Source organism: Staurois parvus, unplaced genomic scaffold, assembly GCF_062004578.1.
Source record: "Staurois parvus isolate SC_StPar_1 unplaced genomic scaffold, SC_StPar_1.0 ptg000352l, whole genome shotgun sequence".
NCBI lineage: Eukaryota > Metazoa > Chordata > Amphibia > Anura > Ranidae > Staurois > Staurois parvus.
The window spans coordinates 1,139,862-1,162,011 of record NW_028318148.1 but is presented as its reverse complement, the minus strand read 5'-3'; the positions used below and the strand labels follow the sequence as shown (position 1 = coordinate 1,162,011).

The 22,150-nt window shown below is 42.4% G+C and overlaps 1 protein-coding gene across 1 annotated transcript in view; it reads right to left on the bottom strand.

Annotated features, from left to right (window-relative positions):
* Window positions 1-1,660: 1,660 nt before the first annotated feature.
* EGFL7 (EGF like domain multiple 7) overlaps window positions 1,661-22,150 on the bottom strand; it is a 57,465-nt gene continuing 36,975 nt past the window's right edge. Inside the window, exons 6-10 of the mRNA XM_089684668.1 lie at window positions 18,481-18,576; window positions 15,816-15,998; window positions 14,451-14,518; window positions 11,080-11,239; window positions 1,661-4,184 (exon numbers count right to left, since the gene is read on the bottom strand). Coding sequence (XP_089540794.1) covers window positions 4,162-4,184; window positions 11,080-11,239; window positions 14,451-14,518; window positions 15,816-15,998; window positions 18,481-18,576 — 530 coding nt within the window. The 3' untranslated portion in view covers window positions 1,661-4,161. The remainder of the gene's footprint in view (window positions 4,185-11,079; window positions 11,240-14,450; window positions 14,519-15,815; window positions 15,999-18,480; window positions 18,577-22,150) is intronic.

Genomic DNA, 22,150 nt, shown 5'->3' with positions numbered 1-22,150 from the left:
CCTGGGTACATTTTGCACTCTTAAGCTTCCCATCTCCCACCCTTCTAAAATTGAATATGCTGCCAGAACCATCCTCAGATTAGCTGATGACCAGAACCATGGTAAAATGGAATACCACATCTCACATTGACTCCAATAATGTCCAGGCCATAGCCCAAACATTATGGGAGTCAGTGGGAGATATTGTGTCTATCAGCATTAGTAGCTATGACCATGCTAAGGAAGAGGGGTCCGTCGTGACTGTTCGCTAGAATAACTTTTCAGTGGAACTGTACTCAAATGTTGATTTAAAGGAACAGTAATAATCTTTTTTGTTGGTAAGGATAATTGAATAACTAAAGGAGAAAACGTTGCTCCCATCTTCCTCCAGTGCTGCTCACATGAAGGCCTGGATGCTTGGTCACAAAATCTTTGTTGGGATCTGCCACTGTTAAAATTCAGGAGCATCCTCTTCAACCAAGTGTCCAAGCCTTCAGACATACAACCAGCACTGGAAGCAGCTGGGAATAGCACCTGGGATGTAGCACTCACTGACCCCTGGAGGCATGGTGGTACCTCCAGAGCCAGGGGTGGGCCAGTATTTCACCCCAGGGCTGAGTCCATGGCTAAAATGAGGGACTGAAAGAATATTGGGCGCAAGTCACTTTCTCTCTAGTTTTTTTTAATCATCACACAAGGAGGAAGGATAAGGAATCTCAGATACCCCAGAGTATCGCTTACAGATTTCTCCAGATTCATGTCCAGCTTCACAGTGTCATCACCTTTAAGCCAACCCGGCAACACTAGAGGTAACTTCTTAAGCTGGTAACAGACTTCTCTCTCTGGGGTTGTTTTTTAGTGTCCTAAGTACACAATTTGCTTCCATGAATTCTGTCCAAGAGAGTCACCAGGCCCCTACAAGAAAACCAGCCTTCATCTTGGCTTCCTCCAGCAAGGTTATCCTCCTGGGTCTCAATCTTCTCCTGCCTGTTGTCGATCAGGGAAGCTATGCCAACTTCCAGGACCACTTCAAGCCTAACAAATAGATTAGTTTAGCAACATCTCCCTAGGCCACAGCCCAGGATAAAAAAAGCTTACCTGGCCTGCTCCACTTACTTATATCCACCCCCAGCAGGCATCAGTGGTAATGAACTTCCTACTTGTCGGCTAAAGGATATATAAACCAACTCATAAGTCAGCATCACTGTGGAGGTACCAGTGACACTGGCGGCAGAGAGAAACAGTAGCTCCACTGACTTTAGGGGAAGACCGAGTGAAGAAATAACTACAACTCAGCTAGGGCTGACTGCCACCTAGCAAACCTAAATTTAGCTAGTAGTCCCCATTTGGGAAAAAGTGCTACATCCAGAAAAGGTAAGTCAGCCATTTTGAAATGTGGGAACTGCCGTGGCTGATTTTTTTATTGCATGCTCTTTAAGTGTCATGCTTATCCTTTCTTTAACACCTAAGCAGTTACTAACCTGTCTCCTCTGAGTCTGTGTTTTAGAATTGTGAAAAAGGGATAAGGTTGGCAGCCTTGAGGCATAAGTCTTTAAGGAGAATTGGCAATACTGTCTTTTATATTACTATACTGCAAAATTCCTTTTCAATCTTCCTAATACACACCAACAACACTCCACAGAACTATCCAGCCTGAGAAATAACACCAGGGAGAGGGAAATGGCATTTGTGAAGATCCTTTTTATTATACAAAAAGCAAAACCACACAATAAAATTGTAAAATACAGATCTTGCATATAAACGAGAGTGTACCATCAAGAGGAAAGTGAAATTGTCAGGACTCTTTACATTAAGCAGCATGATAGAAAATGTCTTCTGTGAACATCACACCCGTGATCTGCACAAAACCGAGACCGCGACATGCAGCCAAATATATCAAATTGATTCTTATAAAATGAATTGTATACATTTTTTCAGAGTGACCTGGAAAATCAAAATGTACAACTGATCTTACAGGGAAAGAATACAATGGTGAACATACTGGTTGGCTACAAAAGAACCTTTTCAGTTCAGCCCCTAGGTGGCGCTGCATTCATAATCACTGCAAGACTGCCCCCTGTATAGGCACTATTACACATAAATCTCAACAGGAATCTCATTTCTAAATTCTGTTTTGGGGTGAATGTTGGTACTTGAATTTCCCATTACATCCAAACTTACATCTTTTAAAGACTTTGCTGATGGACCACCCCACTGACATCATCAGTGATCCCTGAACCCCTGGAGTCTCACTCGTCCTGTTATATTCCTTGTAAAGTAAAATAACAAATGATATCACTGGGGAATGTGTAACCCCCTTGAAATGGTGGCAACAGCTGGGCAAAAGTCAGGTACAGTGATTAACTGCTGGAGCTCCCAAGGTAGAAATTTTCATAGTGATCCATTTACTTGGTCTCTGCAGAAAACGGAAGTATCTGTTTTCGGTCAACTGACCCTTTGCCTCAAACCATATTTCAATGTTTATTATCTCATCACAGATGGAGAAGAGAATCCGAACAATAGAATTAGCTAAGGCACCCAGGATATGATTGCACAATGTGGTCAGCAATGGCGGCAATCAAAGGTATGTGCGCACTGAGTATAGACGGCAAGAAGTCACCAGTACTCCAAAAAAAAAAAAGTTTCATTCGTTTATAATGTGAAAATAGCATCCCGTAAGTCAGAATTGCTCTATGACCCCTGTGCTGACCTCTGTCCCCACCAATCACAGCTGTTCTCCCATCACAGTGTGAGAAGTGGCAAGCTTGGCCAGGATCAGGGTGTGTTTAAAGGGAACCTGTCAGTACAAGAAAGGGGAGAGCAGACCTGTCCCCACACTGGAACTAGCACCAGTTAGTAATGGCAGGCTCCAGTGTTCTATGGGAGCATTTCACCATACTAAGAAATAATGGTTCCATAGTCTGATCTTTGAGCTGCTGCAACCTCCCAGCTAAGGGCAGCACACAGCCTACCTATCCTGCCCAGTACATCTATCTAGCTCACGGTGTCAAACTGGCAGCCCAAACTACCAGTCCCATGAGGCATTGCAAGATTGACAGTTACAAGTATGGCTCTTAAAGGCAGAGGCAGGATGGGACTTGTAGTTTTGCAACAGCTGGAGGGCCGCCAGTTTGACACCCCTGATTTTATTCTAGCTTATTAGTATACATATAGTACTCTTTAGTTCATGCCTCCATGTGATTCTTGTGCACTCAAAAACAAACAGTTACTATGCTGCACAGACCGGCTGCGTCAGCTCAGTAAGTGACACTTTGTATGGAAGAACAGTTCAGTCTGCAATGAGGTACTATTGTCTTTAAGGAGAACCTGTCACCTCCTACATAAATATTGTGCACTATGGGGCTGATGTGCTTTGTACATTGTGCCTTGTTTTCCCCACTTTCCCAGAGTAGGGAATAAAAAGTTTTGGTACAGGCGACCTTATACCCTCCCCAAAGGTCATGATGTATACAGGTTTGTCTAGGGGGGGGGTGTGTGTATAGAACTAGGTTCTCTTCTAAAATATACAACACGCTGTGCATACTACTGCTACTTGGTAGGGTATGACAGGTTCTCTTTAAAAAATGCATTTCATGCCTGTCACTGATAGAACTAAGTGGCCACTGATGGTTTGTATGGAAAGTTTTGTAAACTATTTAGAAGAAATGTATAAATATTACCGAGGATTCATCAAATTGATTACATACAGATAGCCAAGCTGCTGGTAGTAGAGTCTCCCAGTCGCCAAATTTCCAGACAGTATTTATTCATCAAATTCAGATTAAAATCGAATTTTCACTTGGTGTTAGTCAAAAATTTGCTGCCCATTGAGCTAGCTTTCAGGAAGTTTGGGCTCCGCCTGGCTGATTATAACCATGGCCAATCAATTTATATACGTCCCCAGTCAGCACACTGGAAGAATACTGAGCCTTGCTCTTCTTCCTAATGTGCAGGAGAGACAGGTTGTTCTGCACCTAGTGACCAATCAGATTCTTCCCTTCAATTTTCAAGAGCAGCATAGGAGAGTGAAGGGAAGCCTCTGGTTGCTATGAGTAGCACAGACAATTCTTCTTTCAGACATCATAAATGACAGGCAATATTACAGTTCTTGTATCGTGTAGTGGCCACAAGTCTTGCAGGTTCGGGGGTCTTTTGCTGTACATATTTAGTGTGCCATGGTGGTCAAAGTTCGTTCTTACAGGAGCCTGAAAGATATAACAAGAGTTATTAAACTTTAGCCAGCCTGGTCTAAGCACCAGTATTCTGTCATTTCCAAAAATATTGCCTGTGTGTAAAATTCATATTCTTAATATATGGTCTAAGATAAAGATAATCCAATCAGATCTATTTATTGCATAATATAGGCGATTGATGGAAACTTTCTGGTGTTTTTTTAACAAATTTGTGGATGGGTGTAGCGTGGTGCCAGGGCAGTGATTACACAAAGGCCAGTTGCAATGAATAGAACTTGTATTGAAGATAAACAGCCCAGTGGGAATGCTCCCGACTGGGAACACTGGCTACATGTCTGGCAATGTAGAACTGAGTGGGTCTTGAGTGAGATGACAGTGTCTGTCCCAGAGAGCGCAATGTGGCCTGGCCAGTCTACATCCATGCTGGAGGATTCAAGGAAAGAGGGCATGTCCTTATTGGTCTGGAACTGGAACCTCTCCCTAACGCTGGTCACTTTCCCTGACAGACCGATTAGCTGTCCACTCAACAAAAAGTGTGCCAAGCCCAGGATAAGCTGCCCACTCGACAAAAAGTGTGCCAAGTCCATAATGAGCTGTCCACTCGACAAAAAGTGTGCCAAGCCCAGGATGAGCTGCCCACTCGACAAAAAGTGTGCCAAGCCCAGGATGAGCTGCCCACTCGACAAAAAGTGTGCCAAGCCCAGGATGAGCTGCCCACTCGACAAAAAGTGTGCCAAGCCCAGGATGAGCGGTCCACTCGACAAAAAGTGTGCCAAGCCCAGGATGAGCTGTCCACTCGACAAAAAGTGTGCCAAGTCCAGAATGAGCTGTCCACACGACAAAAAGCGTGCCAAGCCCAGGATGAGCGGTTCACTTGACAAAAAGCGTGCCAAGCCCAGGATGAGCGGTCCACTCGACAAAAAGCGTGCCAAGCCCAGGATGAGCGGTCCACTCGACAAAAAGCGTGCCAAGCCCAGGATGAGCGGTCCACTCGACAAAAAGCGTGCCAAACCCAGGATGAGCGGTTCACTCGACAAAAAGTGTGCCAAGCCCAGGATGAGCGGTCCACTCGACAAAAAGTGTGCCAAGCCCAGGATGAGCTGTCCACTCGACAAAAAGTGTGCCAAGCCCAGGATGAGCTGTCCACTCGACAAAAAGTGTGCCAAGCCCAGGATGAGCTGTCCACTCGACAAAAAGTGTGCCAAGCCCAGGATGAGCTGTCCACTCGACAAAAAGTGTGCCAAGCCCAGGATGAGCTGTCCACTAGACAAAAAGTGTGCCAAGCCCAGAATGAGCTGTCCACACGACAAAAAGCGTGCCAAGCCCAGGGTGAGCGGTTCACTCGACAAAAAGCGTGCCAAGCCCAGGATGAGCGGTCCACTCGACAAAAAGCGTGCCAAGCCCAGGATGAGCGGTCCACTCGACAAAAAGCGTGCCAAGCCCAGGATGAGTGGTCCACTCGACAAAAAGCGTGCCAAGCCCAGGATGAGCGGTCCACTCGACAAAAAGTGTGCCAAGCCCAGGATGAGCAGTTCACTCGACAAAAAGTGTGCCACTTCTTAAATAGACTCTGCCTGACTCAAGATGGCTGCCAGAGTCACATGGGACAGTGACATCCAACCGGATCGCTTCCCAGTGACCCATGAAACCATAGAGGAGTAAGTTCCTCCTGATTTCCTCTCCCTCTGCAATGCGGCTGCGGTTCGAGCATCCCCTGCAGTAGAGAAGAAAGACCGCACCTGCCTACACCTTTGAGTGGCTTTTGCTTTCCTTTTGACATGTATGATGAAGCCAATGTCTGCATACATCAGCCTCAAAATGGGTGTAATCCATCATTACTGTATATTTTACCCAAAAGTAAATTTTGACGTGACTTTCCCATTGTTTCCATATTTTCATCAAATCCTTCTATCAGAATATCACCTAGGTGTGTCAAATAGTTATTTAGCTATTGTTAGGGATTATTTCTCATAATTTACGTATTATTATTCCTCTGAAATGGGTCAATTTTCTGCCCACCTCTATAGACATTCTACTGAGCAATGTGTTAACCTCCCCCCTAAAACTAGCAGCATTTTAAGACGAGAAAACCCATGATCATTTTTGTAAGTTACACACTCGTACTGCGAAAACCAATAATATAACAAGAACATAGGGTAACGTGCACAAAGTAATCCTGACTCCTGGGATGAAACCTTTTGTGAAGAATTTGTCTTTGATTGTAAAATGTCAAGTAACCGCATATAGAATATAGTTACATACTGTTGTTTTTTTGGAAATAGACCTGTGTCCAATTAGCTCAACCAAAAACACATCTTGCAACCTAAACCCACTGTTGATCTATTCTAGAAAAAGCCATAAAAACCCTTAGGGCTTGTTTACGCCTACGTCACCTTTTGAAGAGTGATCTGTGATGGATTGCGTTTTGGTTTTTCAGAGAGTGGTTCAAGCACAGCTGACAGGCATTCAGGAGGTGCTGCATCCACCTCCTGAATGCCTTTTTCCTGATAGCCGACAAATGTTTTGAATGGGAACACCCCATCTCCAACGGGTTGAAATCTATGGCAATACTGGCTGCTGAATGCCACAGGGGAATTTTTGACATGTTGCAAAGCATCATGGTATGTGTTCAACCTCATCCAGCTGACTTTGCAATTTAAGAGGGGTGGGAAAAACGCTGCTAAACCACCTATTTTTAATACCTCCTAATCATAGATGTAAAATAAGCTTTATATTGCATGCGTAAATTAGCCCCAAAAGGAACTATAATTCGCCCTGATCCCCAAATTGGTTACTCCCTGGATCAATATTCTGACTGTTCTTGTTTATAATTATTGGTAGTCATTTATATTTTGTGCATTTAGAAACACATCCAGGTCTTTTTTTTAAGCCATCTGTAGATTTGGCTATAACCAGCTCCTGTGGAAGACTAATCCACATTTTTGTAGCTCTTACTGTCAATCAGGGTGCTCAACCTTTTGAAGAGCGAGGGCCATTTAAGTGATTTGGTAAACAGCCACAATGAAATGAAATGGTCCAGAATTTTGAATTTTTGCTTTCGAATAGAATAATGAACATTTTCCTCCTGCAGCTGCTGATTGGAGAGAATCAGTTCCTAAATATCGCCACTCCCACTGCCGCTCGTGTCCAAGTGTAAAACAGAATGTGACAGGGAGGCTGCATTGGCCCCCTGGAGCATGGGGCAGGGTCGTCATTGCAACCCCTGATGCTACACTAGCTAACTTTGTTGCTGAGTTGCTATTGTTCCCAGTTACTTCCACTTTGTTTTAATACCACTAACAGTTGACTGTAGAATATTTAGTAGCAAGAACGTTTCACAGATGGACTTATTGCACAGGTGGCAACCTATCACTGTACCACGCTCCTGAGCGCGACCCATTCTTTCGCAAATGTTTGTAGAAGCAGTCTGCATGCCTAGGTGTTTGATTCTATACACCTGTGGTCATGGAGGTGATTAGAACACCTGAATCCAATGATTTAGAGGGGTGTCCCAATACTTTTGTCAATATAGTGTGTGCGTATATATATATATATATATATATATATATATATATATGCATATACATACATACACACACACACACACATACATACACACAGAGTATATAGTGAAAGGTGAAAGGATTTAAGATAAGTGTGGTGCTGCTTTCTGTATGTGGTTCTCTATGTAAAGCGGCTTAGTGCCGTTTCTGCGTAATTAAGCTCTGCTCGACTGCAGGTCTCCCTAAGGGTGGAAATGTATTGTAAATGTGTAATCCCATCGTTTGCATCCTCAGCTCTGTGCAGGGAGTTATTCAATAATTGTTGCAGCTAATGGGATGTTTAAACTCATCCTATTCGGGAACGCCGCGTCCTTTTACAGGGTAACAGTCAGGCGGCTCGTTAGCTGAGCCAAGATTTGGACTAAGATCAAGGACAGATTGTGATTTCCGATTTATTGGACGAAAGCCTAATAAGATCTCAAACCTGACCGGTCTGCTAATGTGCAGCAAATAAGCCTTGAACAAATGCGCGTCCGCATTCGCAAAACGAAAAATTGGGGCACGAGCAGAAATACTGTTTATTTAATCATTCCTAATTACTGAGCAAATGAACGTTCCCAGAATGGAGCACGATGTGTTTATTATCTTTCTAAACGATGGTTCTGCCAGGTTGGTTTCACCACCGCAAATGGATGCTTAGAGGTTTTCATGCCAAGTCCTGAATTTTTTAATATCCAGCCAATTAGGCTGAACAAATTTATTTTATTAACAGAAAAAAATTATATTGTTATATAGAAATACGGTGTAATCACAAAAAATGCTGACTGCACTGCCCGACATGAAACTATTAAGGCACTATAACACTGCTGCACTGTGGTTTTGCTGCAGCGCAGTGCATGCACGGTTTTTGTATGGACTTTTATTAGATCTGGCATTTTTGGTGTGTTTTCTGAAAGCACACCAAAGATGCAGCATGCAGGACTTTTGGTGGGCTTTCAGAAAATGAAACAAAAATGCCTGATAGAAATCTATGGGAAAGCGCAGGTAACTCGCACGAAATCCGCATTGGGTGACCAAACTGGAGCATGACAGTGTGAAAGCTCCCTTAAAGAGAGAACCTTCAAATGAACACAGGAATTACACTCAGGAAAACATGTAACTGCAAACAAGTCAAAGTGTGAAAGTTACATCAAAATAGAATTTTAGGCTACATTCTGTTTTAATTACCTGTCAGCACAGGTATGGGAGCTGTCCTTGCTGACTTGTTTGTGAAGGAGCGTTCCAAGGCTGTCACCCTGATTCTGCCTCCAATACGTAGTGAGACTCAAATCTGAACAATCAAGTGCTTAGTAGATCACTAGGTCGGCCTCTCTCAACCAGGGTTCCTTCTGGATTCTTCAGGGGTGCCTTGGTAAAATGCGTAAACAATGCCCCAAATTGCCCAAAAATTGTGGGGAGGGGATCAAGCCTGGCTTTTGTTACACAAATGCCATAGTTTTTCATTGTGCAACATTACAACCTAGGACGCTGGTGGCTGGTCCACATGGTGCCCAAACAACTGCTGATGTCATTGGTTGATAAGGAGGACATCTGACACCCGCATATCATCTTTGTGTGATCCCCCACCACCCTCTATCTGCACTAGGGTCATGATAGCTGTATGGTTGACAGAAAATGAGGTAGAACAAATGCTGGAATTCTAGTCAGTACCAGTGTGCAAAAGTGTATTTTCTTTTCAAGAATAAATTATTTCTAATGTTGGATGCCCTATGTGTGTGGATGCTTCTGCAATATTTTTATATAATTTTAAAGGGTACCTTGACTAGAAAAAGGTTGAGAAACATTGCACTAGGTAGTAAAGAATTGGGATGACTACCTTGTAGCCTGCACCTTCCAAAACAAGTCTGCACTGGCAGCTCCCCTTCCTACCCTGACTGTTTCACTTTAGATTGGGAAATGTTTAGAAGCTTGTGGCTTACACTTGCACTTGTGTGTCCATTTTGTTTCTCTGTGTTTGAGGACATGCTCCCATACCTGCAAGGCTATCAAATTGGGACCAGCGGCTGTGTCCTTGTAGCCACTGCATCCCAATGGACCTGAATGGGACTGTCTGCACACAGATGTACACAACAAAGATGGCTCTTTGCATGGTTGTACCCATGCAAATGAGGCCTTCATAGTTTCATATGGGTTGATTAGTGCAATCAGCACCAATTGTGAACTCCTGCTGTGACTTTTTTTTTTTTGTATGGTGCCCATTCTATAATTTGTAACATGTTCTCATATTCACTAAATGACTAAGCATGTCTGGGCTTGTTGATATCACGTCCATTGAGCTGCTATTCACAGCATACAGTACGTTGCATAAAATTATATAGAGAAAGGTAGGTAATGGGATTTTATAGGTGCGTAAACATAATCCAAACAATATTTGTTAAAAAAGATTTCTTACAATTTATTTAAATCAATAAAATTACATTAGATACAGTTACAACAGCCTTGGCAATCACACCATGCTTGACTGTTTCCTGCAGTGTACAGATTATGCTTCCCAACATGTTTCGCCCATCCAAAGTCTTTTGGCCACATGGGTGATCTCTGACATACTGAGGCTGTGTTCAACCTCCACATCTTTATGGACTTAATGCTTGTGTGGAGTCTTTGTGAATGAGGGAGATCTTTGATATCCAGCAATGAGTATCTGCTGTTAATAATCTCCCCTCCCCCTTTATCTAATTTGGTTCCTTATGCACCTTCTGCAATCACACAGACGCCTGTGCTTTCGATTCAGCATCTATTTGTTTTCGTTCTATGGAACTATTCTGGCAATATAGTGTCAAAGACTGTATTGTGGATGGCCTTTTTCTTCCCCTGAGGAAGCCTAGGATGGGCGAAACATGTTGGGAAGCATCATCTGTGCACCGCAGGAAACAGTCAAGCATGGTGATTGCCAAGTCTGTTGTAACTGTATCAAACGTAATTTTATTGATATAAATAAATTGTAAGAAATCTTTTTAAAAAATATTATCTGGATTATTTTTACGCACCTTTAAAATCCCATTACCTACCTTTCTCTATATAATTTTGATAGGGATGTGGTGCAATATGTTGGTGGTCAATTACTCGTAATATTTTCAGCATGTCTGCAACACAGTGCACAAAAACGCAAGCCAGTGCACATCTATATAATGTGGGTATTAAAAAAAATTTCATTTAAAGATAAATCAATGTGTAGTAAAATGCAGTACAAAGCATTAAAGACCATATCAACGCACGTCAAACATGCATGTCTGTGTGTTTTTTTATGCGTCGTGGGTATGGAAAGATGAGAACATAAAAATGAATACACACATGTTCCAAATCTTGACCTTCTTATCATGTCACCTGTGATGTAGGATACTTACACGTCTCCAGCCGCTCTTCCAAGAAAGAGATCTGTTCGCTGAGTGAGTCTATCCTGTCCAGCTGCTGGAAGGAGTGTGTCAGAAGTGTGACGGGGCTGAGGACGTCCTCTGGGGATGAGGTTGATAGACTGTGAAATGGAGCCAAAACCAGCTGAAGTTTCTGCAGAGAGAGAGAAAACAAGGGTCTGACTACCAACACAGAGAATACTGCAAACGTATGGACCACATATGGACACCCTCATACTGACAGATAATCACAAATAATATGGAGAATAGATGATTAGTAACCTAATCTTATACAATAGTCGCACCCACATGAACATCGGAAAATTTGTAGAAATAGATTCCATTTTCTGCTTTTGTTAAAAAATTGATCCACAAAAATTGTACACTATACATTGTTATACAAGACACTTTATAACTTCATGATTAAAAATGGTCTGCCCAGATTCACACTGGTGCTACCTGCAACAGAATGGCATGACAAGTGAAAGCACATTCATTTCAATTGCGGCTGTTCCAATCAATGTGACTCAAGTCACAGCAACTTTTTAAAAAGTTTCTGCACTACTTTGATGCGACTTCAATGAGACTTGATTCCCGTAGGCTCTAATGTCGCATGAAAGTGACACGCAAGTTGCGCTGGAAATCACAGGACAATGGGGTCGCAGCAGTGTGAACAGAGGCTTAGGGCTGGTTCACACTAGAATGTGCAATTCCTGTGTGTTCCCCTGCAGTGTAATCTTGCACCCCATTCATTTGAAATCACACTGGAACACACAAAAAATATCGCATGCTGCACACGCAGCACCAAATCGCATGATACTGTGGCGCCATGCAATCTGGTACCTGCAAACGCACTGCTTTTGGGGTGCCATTAACAATGTATTGGCACCTGAAGCAGATTGCAAAGGCAGTGCGTTTTGAATGCAGTGCAGGAATTGCGTATGGAAGGTGCCTTTCCTGCACCGCATTCTGGTTTGAAGCAGCCCTTATTCATCTAATTCTCCTGTCAGTTTTTAAAACTTCTGCTAGCCTGAGGGCATGTGCATGCTGCTTGGGAAAGGAAAGCCACTTTACTTTCTACTCAATATGATCAGATCATGTTTTTTTCCCAGGTGTCTGCGCAGAGCTGGAAGTCAGCCCACATGGAAGAAAGATATATTTGAAATATATTCTATAAATATTCTTCCCAAATATGTTGCCATATATTTGAAATACTATACATATTCAATATATTAAAAAAAAAAAAAAAAAAAAATATATATATATATATATATATATATATATACAGTGGGGATCGAAAGTTTGGGCACCCCAGCTAAAAATTTGTATTAATGTGCATAAAGAAGCCAAGGAAAGATGGAAAAATCTCCAAAAGGCATCAAATTACAGATTAGACATTCTTATATTATGTCAACAAAAGTTAGATTTTATTTCCATCATTTACACTTTCAAAATAACAGAAAACAAAAAAATGGCGTCTGCAAAAGTTTGGGCACCCTGCAGAATTTATAGCATGCACTGCCCCCTTTGCAAGCTGAGACCTGCCAGTGTCATGGATTGTTCTCAATCATCGTCTGGGAAGACCAGGTGATGTCAATCTCAAAGGTTTTAAATGCCCAGACTCATCTGACCTTGCCCCAACAATCAGCACCATGGGTTCTTCTAAGCAGTTGTCTAGAAAACTGAAACTGAAAATAGTTGACGCTCACAAAGCTGGAGAAGGCTATAAGAAGATAGCAAAGCGTTTTCAGATGTCAATATCCTCTGTTCGGAATGTAATTAAGAAATGGCAGTCATCAGGAACAGTGGAAGTTAAAGCAAGATCTGGAAGACCAAGAAAAATATCAGACAGAACAGCTCACAGGATTGTGAGAAAAACAATTCAAAACCCACGTTTGACTGCACGATCCCTCCAGAAAGATCTGGCAGACACTGGAGTTGTGGTACACTATTCCACTATAAAGAGATACTTGTACAAATATGGTCTTCATGGAAGAGTCATCAGAAGAAAACCTCTTCTACGTCCTCACCACAAAAATCATCGTTTGAACTTTGCAAATGAACATATAGACAAGCCTGATGCATTTTGGAAACAAGTTCTGTGGACCGATGAGGTTAAAATTGAACTTTTTGGCCGGAATGAGCAAAGGTACGTTTGGAGAAGAAGGGGCGCAGAATTTAATGAAAAGAACCTCTGTCCAACTGTTAAGCATGGGGTTGGATCAATCATGCTTTGGGGTTGTGTTGCAGCTAGTGGCACAGGGAACATCTCACGAGTAGAAGGAAAAATGGATTCAATAAAATTTCAGCAAATTTTGGATGGTAACTTGATGCCATCTGTGAAAAAGCTGAAGTTAAAGAGAGGATGGCTTCTACAAATGGATAATGATCCTAAACACACCTCGAAATCCATGGGGGATTACATCAAGAGGTGTAAACTGAAGGTTTTGCCATGGCCTTCACAATCTCCCGACCTCAACATAATTGAAAATCTATGGATAGACCTTAAAAGAGCAGTGCGTGACAGACAGCCCAGAAATCTCAAAGAACTGGAAGACTTTTGTAAGGAAGAATGGGCAAAGATACCTCAAACAAGAATTGAAAGACTCTTGGCTGGCTACAAAAAGCGTTTACAAGCTGTGATACTTGCCAAAGGGGGTAGTGCATGCTATAAATTCTGCAGGGTGCCCAAACTTTTGCAGACGCCATTTTTTTGTTTTCTGTTATTTTGAAAGTGTAAATGATGGAAATAAAATCTAACTTTTGTTGATATATTATAAGAATGTCTAATCTGTAATTTGATGCCTTTTGTAGATTTTTCCTTGGCTTCTTTATGCACATTAATACAAATTTTTAGCTGGGGTGCCCAAACTTTCGATCCCCACTGTATGTACTGCATGTTGAAATGCGTTTTTATTAAAAAATATCTGAAAAATATTTCTAAAAATACATTTCAGATATACTGTATGTCTTTAAAAATAAAAATCTGTATTTTTACATATATATTTGTAAATGCATTCCAAAAATGTAGATTTGTATTTTTAAAGACATACAGTATATCTGAAATGTATTTTTAAAAATATGTTTCAATTATTTTGTAATAAAAACTCATTTCAACATGCAGTACATATATTTAGATTTATTGAAATATATTTTGAAATATATTGCATATGGCCAAAATTGTAGCATTTCAAATATATTTTTCTTCCATATGGGAGATTACAGGCATTCCCTGCAATAGGAGTGTCAATTAGCAAAAGACGGCATTAAAAAAATGCCGCTTGAAAAAGCAGGACTGGGATAAATGATTGTTAGTTTAATCTGTAATAGGTCCAACATCTGCAGAAGCTAGTGAAGCCTCTCACCTGCTCTAGAACTTCGATTTTATTTCTCAGTTCTTGTATTTCTTCCTTGACGGACTCCGGGATTCCCACTGCAAAGGAGAGAGGAGTCAGTATGCACTTTGCTGTAAAAGGAAACAGTCAGCCTTCAGTACACAAGTATTCATTAGAGTCATTACTGGAACGTTTCTCCTAATATTTCTATCTACAGTTCTTTGCACTTGCTGTATCATGTTTCCATTTGGTATGGCAAATACAATTGTAGATTCTCCTTTTAATGGTTATCTGTATTTCAATAAAATAACGGCCTTGGAGACCAACCCCCACTATGCTAAATCCTTACCCACATAGGGTTTGGTGTATCAATGGGGTCTTAGTAATAAATCATATCCACCTATCAGATTCTATTTTCAAGGCATGTTTAAATTTGATTAGTGGCTGAGGGGAAGTATCTCCAATTCTTAGTTAGAACACAATGAAGATTGCAGCCTACTGCAGACCAGCCCTCTGGAATTTCCCCCTGCTCTAGAACTTTGAAGAAAGGTCTAGAAGCAGTGGATGGATCTGATGAGAGGCTGGTTTGCACTCTTAGGGGATCCTGGTCAATCGCCAACAGGTGGTTGGGATTTGAACCAACAACCCTAGTACTGTCAGGCAGAAGTGCTAACCACTTAGCCACTGTGCTGCCCATTTTCCCCTCTATTATTTTTCTGGAGACAACTCATAATTTGGGATTTTTCTTTACTTTCATTTTCAATGATAATGGTAAACAGAAAAAAATAGAGAGCGTGAATCTCAATAAAAACTGACAGGGCTTCTAATCAATCACCTCTCCATCCAAAAAAAAGTTTTGCCTTTAATTACACTTTAATTGCTGTTTGTAACCCCTATGGGGAGATTTGACCTCACTTCCTGTCCCTGTGGCAACATGATAAGAAATGAGGGAGGGAATATCACCAGGACAGGAAGACACAGACACTAATAAGTCCTTGACACATGTTTTAACGTCTTCTTATTTTACTAAATAAACAAAATATTATAATACAGGATAATACAATAGGAGCTCCTTGTAGAATACGGACCCACCTGTCCGGCATCCATGCTGGTGGCGTTGGCCGCTGCGCATTATTACTCACGGTACGAGTTTGATGTGTCACAGCGCGTACCAAAAGTAATAATGGACAGTCACCAACTTGTCAGGTCTCTGGGTGATGGTTGCACTTCTTAGGGTCTTCAATGGGATGGCAAAAAGGGAACTGTAAACATGGAACAGCAAAGCAGAATACAGTTTTGGAGAGCTTGTGGCTGCATTTCTGGCCCACCAGTAATTAGGAGGACACACAACTATAGCTCACACGCTCTTCTTCTACAACTCACTGTAAGACTAACCTGTTCCATTTGCTACCGGGGGCAGAAGAGGCAGCTGTGTGGCTGCTGGCTTTTCGACTTTGTCACATGATCTCCCATCCTCCGACAGACGGAATCCATCCTGGCACCCACAATGGAAGCTGCCGGCAGTGTTCACACAGGTTTGTGCACAGTGATGGCTTCCCATTGCACACTCATCCACATCTAACAATAGAAAATAGAAAATCAAAATCATGTTCCTATTGTCTCTTTAAGTGCAACTCCAGCCAACACATTTTTTTTAAATATGTCTTTTGGAATGGGTGAAGGTTGTATAGTTTTAATTACCATTAGTGTCCCTATTGCAGAGGTTGACGCTCACTTCCATGCCCTGATATCCACTAGAAAGTAAGAGGAGATCTAAAATATGACAGAGGTCACTGGGAATGTGGGGAATTGTAACCTGTAAGGCTGACAATTAGGAGGAGATTTTATTTACTTTAGGGACATTTCTTCCTTTTTTCAGTTGTATCTCCAGGACAGGAAGTGGAAGAAAATCTCCCCGCTGGGGACACCAACTGTAATAGTAACCTCATAGAGGTTCTAAACATTCTCCATTTTATCTAAAATTCAAACAAAATGTTTGGATGTGAAGTTCTCATGACTGTGCCAGGTTCCACTACACTCAGTGTGAATCTCTACCAGGACACTATCTGCATGGAGTTAACATGTTCTTCCTCTATTTGCACGGTCCCCTCCACCAACACACACACACTCTCCAAAGATAGCTCCTGTCTAAATTGGCCCTATTATGTGTTTATAATTCAGTTATAGATATGTAACTCAGACTGTAGCTGATAACTGTTGTGGAACGTCTTCTGTATTATCCTTTTGCAGTGTGTACAGGATTAAACTGAATATTCATTAATACAGGAGTGCAGTAGTCACCTTTAAGGAGACCACTTTGCAATGTTCATCTGTGGAGTGTCCCCAGTGCAAGGGGCAGCCATCTTGGCTGGGGCTAGATCAGTCTGAAAGGACAGTAAAGTGGGGAGAGGAAAATGAAAGGGGAGGTGCTGAACAGAAGGGGAGCTGAGAGAGCACCACAAGGCTGCAGTAAAGTGAGAACAATGATGTGTGGTCAGAGTTTGTTGGGGCTATCTGATGCTGTGCTGCCCAGGAGAAGTGTGCTAATCAGAGACTGCTGCTGCGATCATACTTTGTGCAATGCTACATCTGATGGGACCTAGATCTGGCAAGCCCGTACTGGGGATCAGTGTTTCATATGCTATACCTGGCGAGTGACTGCAACCATCAGAAGACTCCTGAACTGCAGGAGAGGACCCCAGGCTACTACTTTTGGGCACTAGCTTGCAAGAAAGGACACTCTCACAAATCTACGTGGAACTGCCTGGAAATCGGAGAGTGCCTCCTGTGGTGAGAGACACCCTGGCCATTGATTTTTCTTGTTTCCTGGCTCTGTGAAATAGTTCTGCCCCAGTGGGGGTGTCTTAACAACCCTTTATTTGGGAACAATCTAGTACCACTTTTGATTACAAAACTGTACTGGAGAACACTCCCATTGCATGTAAGGAAGGATTGAAGGAGAGAGATCACAGCAACATCTATTGCTGTCTGACTTTTACTGAACCAGAGTATGTGTCCAGAGACCCAGAAGAGGGCTCCCTGGGTCTGGTAAGAGACTAACAGCATACAAGTTCATCTGTTTTCTGCTGGGAATTGTTGTGCTTGATTTAAAGGCCCTAACTTTGCCATCCAACATCTTTTTTTTCATCATTCCTGGCCAGTGGGAAAAAACTGGGACTGTTACAGAAAGTTAGGAATGTCTTTATATACTGTTGCTAGGAAAATGCAGTTTAGTTCTGTTTTAATATTGCAGGTGTTTAACCATATCCCGCAGAGTAAGGTTATTGTCTTTTTTATTGATTGTTTGTATAAGTACACTTGCTAATCCTCTCTTCCGTTAGGCTATGCTTGACCATATCAGTTCTTTGAAATACCTCAAGGTGTGTTGGTAATTGAAATTGAGTGAGGTGTGTCATATTCAGGTGTGCAGAGAAAAACCTCTGGGGGTCTGGGGGTAGCGCTACAAATATTGATCACATTTTGCTGACCAATTGGGAAGTTTTGAGGGAAGACCTGGCAACCTACCTCATAAAATAATTTGCCATGAAAATTCTAAGGAAAATGCCTTTAGGTGTGGCAGGGTGGTTGCTTCCTTTACCTACATGCTAAAGGGTCATTCATTTCAGGTACTTATATAGTGCCGTACATTCACATCAGTCCCTAACCCTCAAGGGGCGTACAATCTAAGGTCCCTAACTCACACTCATACATACACATACTTGGGCCAATTTAGACAGGAACCAATCAACCTACCAGCATGTATTTGGAGGAAACCGGAGTACCCGGAGGAAACCCACGCAGGCACAGGGAGAACATGCAAACTCCAGGCAGGTGGTGCCGTGGTTGGGATTTGAACCAATGACCCTAGTACTGCCAAGCGGAACTGCTAACCATTTAGCCATTGTGCTGCCTATTGACATGGATGTACACTATGTAACATACTGCATATATTAATTTCACTATATTATTATTATACAGGATTATTATACCGGATCAATTCCTGTAAAATTATAAAAGGTGCCCCTCTATGTCATATCAGAACATTGGCTGCTATGTATACCTGTCTGGCAGAGGTCCCCCCTCCAGCCTGTGGGACATTTGCACTTGTTGTAGCCAACACAAGTTCCTCCGTTGTGGCAGGATGATGGACATGACACTAGAAGACAGAACAAGAGAAGGACAATAAGCTTTCAGCTGTAACGCCTATTAAAGCCATATGGGGGCACATTCCTCAATGTAACAAGGAAGGGGGGTCACAATCCAATTTCTCACTCTGTCATGAACATCATGGACGTCAGGAAGAAACCAGATAAAGCGTGTAATGAGAAACGCAGCTGGGCCCCAACTGCACACGTGCTCAGCCAGGGGGGGGGATAAAAGAGAACCTATCTAAAAAACATTTTTGAATACATTTAAAAAAAATATCCCATGAAAACCGTTTTGGAACTACAGATTTCATACCATAGAAGTACAGTAACAATTTAATGACATATAGAGCATAGCTTAAAGTCTAGTAGAACTTTTTGGTTAAAGTCAGCTAAATACATTCCAGATGCATCAAAACAATAGCCTAGGTAGAAAAGCCTGTCCACTGCCAGTATGCTGAAGAGAACATCCTTGAGCTTTGTATGGAAGCAGTGGTCTCTCTGTGAAGGTCCGGCACACTCCCTGCTGAGCCAGAGCTAGAAGTCTCCAATCAGAAAAGCTCACGCTCCCTGCTCTAGCTCTTGCTCATAAGGGGTGTTGTGCCTCATAGTATATGTTTAGTGTCACTGCAATGTAATGAACTATAGTGGTATCTACTGACACCAAATGGGGAGTGTGGTGCCACAGCAACCCCCTCCCCTGTTTATTGCTAATTATTAGTCTTTGGCTAGACCAGGGGTCACCAAACTTTCAAAAGAAAGGGCCAGTTTACTGACCTTAGGGTGGCCGGATTGTGCCCAGTGGGAGAAAACAATGCCCAGTCTTTGGTATTAGGGGGATAAATAGTTGGTATCAGTGGGAGGAATAGTGTCCCATTTTAGTTGTCAGTGGAAGGAATTATGCCCCATTGTTGGTGTCAGTGGTAGGAATTATGCCCCATTGTTGGTGTGAGTGAAAGGATTAGTGCCCCATTGTTGGTGTCAGTAGTAGGAATTATGCCCCATCGTTGGTGTGAGTGAAAGGAATAGTGCCCTATTGATGGTGTCAGTGGTAGGAATTATGCCCCATCGTTGGTGTGAGTGAAACGAATAGTGCCCCATTGTTGGTGTCAGTGGTAGGAATTATGCCCCATTGCTGGTGTGAGTGAAACGAATAGTGCCCCATTGTTGGTGTCAGTGGTAGGAATTATGCCCCATTGCTGGTGTGAGTGAAAGGAATAGTGCCCCATTGTTAGTGTTAGTGGTAGGAATTATGCCCCACCGTTGGTGTGAGTGAAAGGAATAGTGCCCCATTGTTGGTGTCAGTGGTAGGAATTATGCCCCATTGCTGGTGTTAGTGGTAGGAATTATGCCCCATCGTTGGTGTGAGTGAAAGGAATAGTGCCCCATTGTTGGTGTCAGTGGTAGGAATAGTGCCCCATTGATGGTGTTAGTGGTAGGAATTATGCCCCATTGTTGGTGTGAGTGAAAGGAATAGTGCCCCATTGTTGGTGTTAGTGGTAGGAATTATACCCCATCGTTGGTGTGAGTGAAAGGAATAGTGCCCCATTGTTGGTGTCAGTGAAAGGAATAGTGCCCCATTGTTGGTGTCAGTGAAAGGAATAGTGCCCCATTGTTGGTGTTAGTGGTAGGAATTATGCCCCATCGTTGGTGTGAGTGAAAGGAATAGTGCCCTATTGTTGGTGTCAGTGGTAGGAATTATGCCCCATTGCTGCTGTCAGTGGCAGGAATAATGCCTCAAGGGCCAGATAAAGGCAAGCAAAGGGCCGCATCTGGCCCCAGGGCCACAGATTGGAGACTGCTGAGCTAAACAATCCCTGGTCTCTCATGCTTCCTCAGGTAATATCAATTTCCAGCAGAGACAGTGCTCAGGAAAGTCAATGTCTTCTTACACATCAAAAGGCTGGAAAAACATCCTCTGTACTGCAAAGTGTGAATGAAAACTATGTTAGATTCAGCTTACTGAAAAAGTCTGTTTTGAGTCAGCAAGTGGCAATACTGTTCAGACAGGCTAAGATCTATGAAGATCTGTATTTTGACAATGCAGCATTTGATACAGAACAGGGGACATGATGGACTTCAGCAGAGAGACCACTGCTTCCCCACAGAGAGACAACTTCTCTGCAGCATGCTGGCAGAGGACAGGCATTTCTACTCAGGCTGTGGCTGTGTTCTAAAGTGTACTGTAAGACTTTGCACATCTTTTGTTTTGATATACCTGAAACATAGTTAGCAAGTTTAAATGAGTCACTTGGACATCACCTGCTACTTATTGTCAGTATATTAATGTATTACATTTGGATATTTGTATACTCGCTCTGGAATCTGCAGAATTCTGCACTAAAATGTATATCAATAGAAGGTTTCTTCATGCAGCCGACTTTCTTTCCCCCTGCTCCTGGTTAGATGGGTGTCCTTACTATCACCCCTTTTCTACAGAACAAAGGATGTCTATATACTGTACACAGTATAGCATTATGTGCATACAGTGTGTGTATATATATATATGTATATATATATATATATATATATATATATACACACAAACACCTTTTCAGGTGATGTACAATATAACAAGAGGGGAATCCTGTGGGGAAGGGTTGGACAATCTGTCAGGTCTCTGTCCCTTTACTTTCTGTGCTGGAGGCTCTCTCCCCAACAGGGTAAGGACATCAGTTAAGAACTGGCCAAGGATCTAACCCTTCCCTACGTTATGCAAAACCAAAAAAAAAAAAAATGTTGCCCAGAGTTAGGTTTTAATTGCAACCCTCAGGAGCCCCTGTGGTTTTGTGATCTCTGGTCAGTGTGGAATATTCATATCTCATTGTTTGTCAAGGTACAGGTAAGTATTCAATCAGTACCTGTGAATGTTATTAATCTTCCTTTGTTCATGTTTCAGTGGGACTTCCATGAGAAGTGGTATTGTCACCTATGATTTCAATTTAGTAGTAATAAAAGATGGAAATAGTGGGGAGAGCTGCCCATCCAGATGTCCCACTTCGGCCCTAGGCTAATCCTTGTGGGAATCCCCAGGGTCTGTCTGCACCCCATCCCAGATTTCCAGGGGGAAGGGAGAGAATGTTCTGCTCTATAATCAGCCACTTGCGTCTGCAGAACATCAAAGCTTCCCACAGCTGAGACCCTTTAAAAATACATGCAGCTATTTCCGCATGTCTGCCTGTAATTGTGTGTGACAGAGGTGGGGGAGAATGCCTAGATATTCAGGTGACCATGTTTCACTAGTACTGTTTGTGATTTGTATGTAAACTAGACTGATGTCCACCCAAAATGGATTTATGAGAACCTTACTGTGACTGAATCCACCAGGTACTAGGTGCTGGATGTATTGGAACCCAGAAGCTGCATGGACGCAGCAAAATGAACAACCTCCTGTTTTCCAGCAATGGTGAACCTTATATCTTCAGCAACTTGACACCAAGCAAGACCTTGCAGTCCCTATGGAAAGGGGAGAGTCCATAAGGAACACTGAAACAACATAAAAACAGAGGGCTCACCAGCCTTGTACATTACCAGCATATGGTCATCAACGTCCACCTACCTTCAAAACGTGTCAGCCATTGGAAG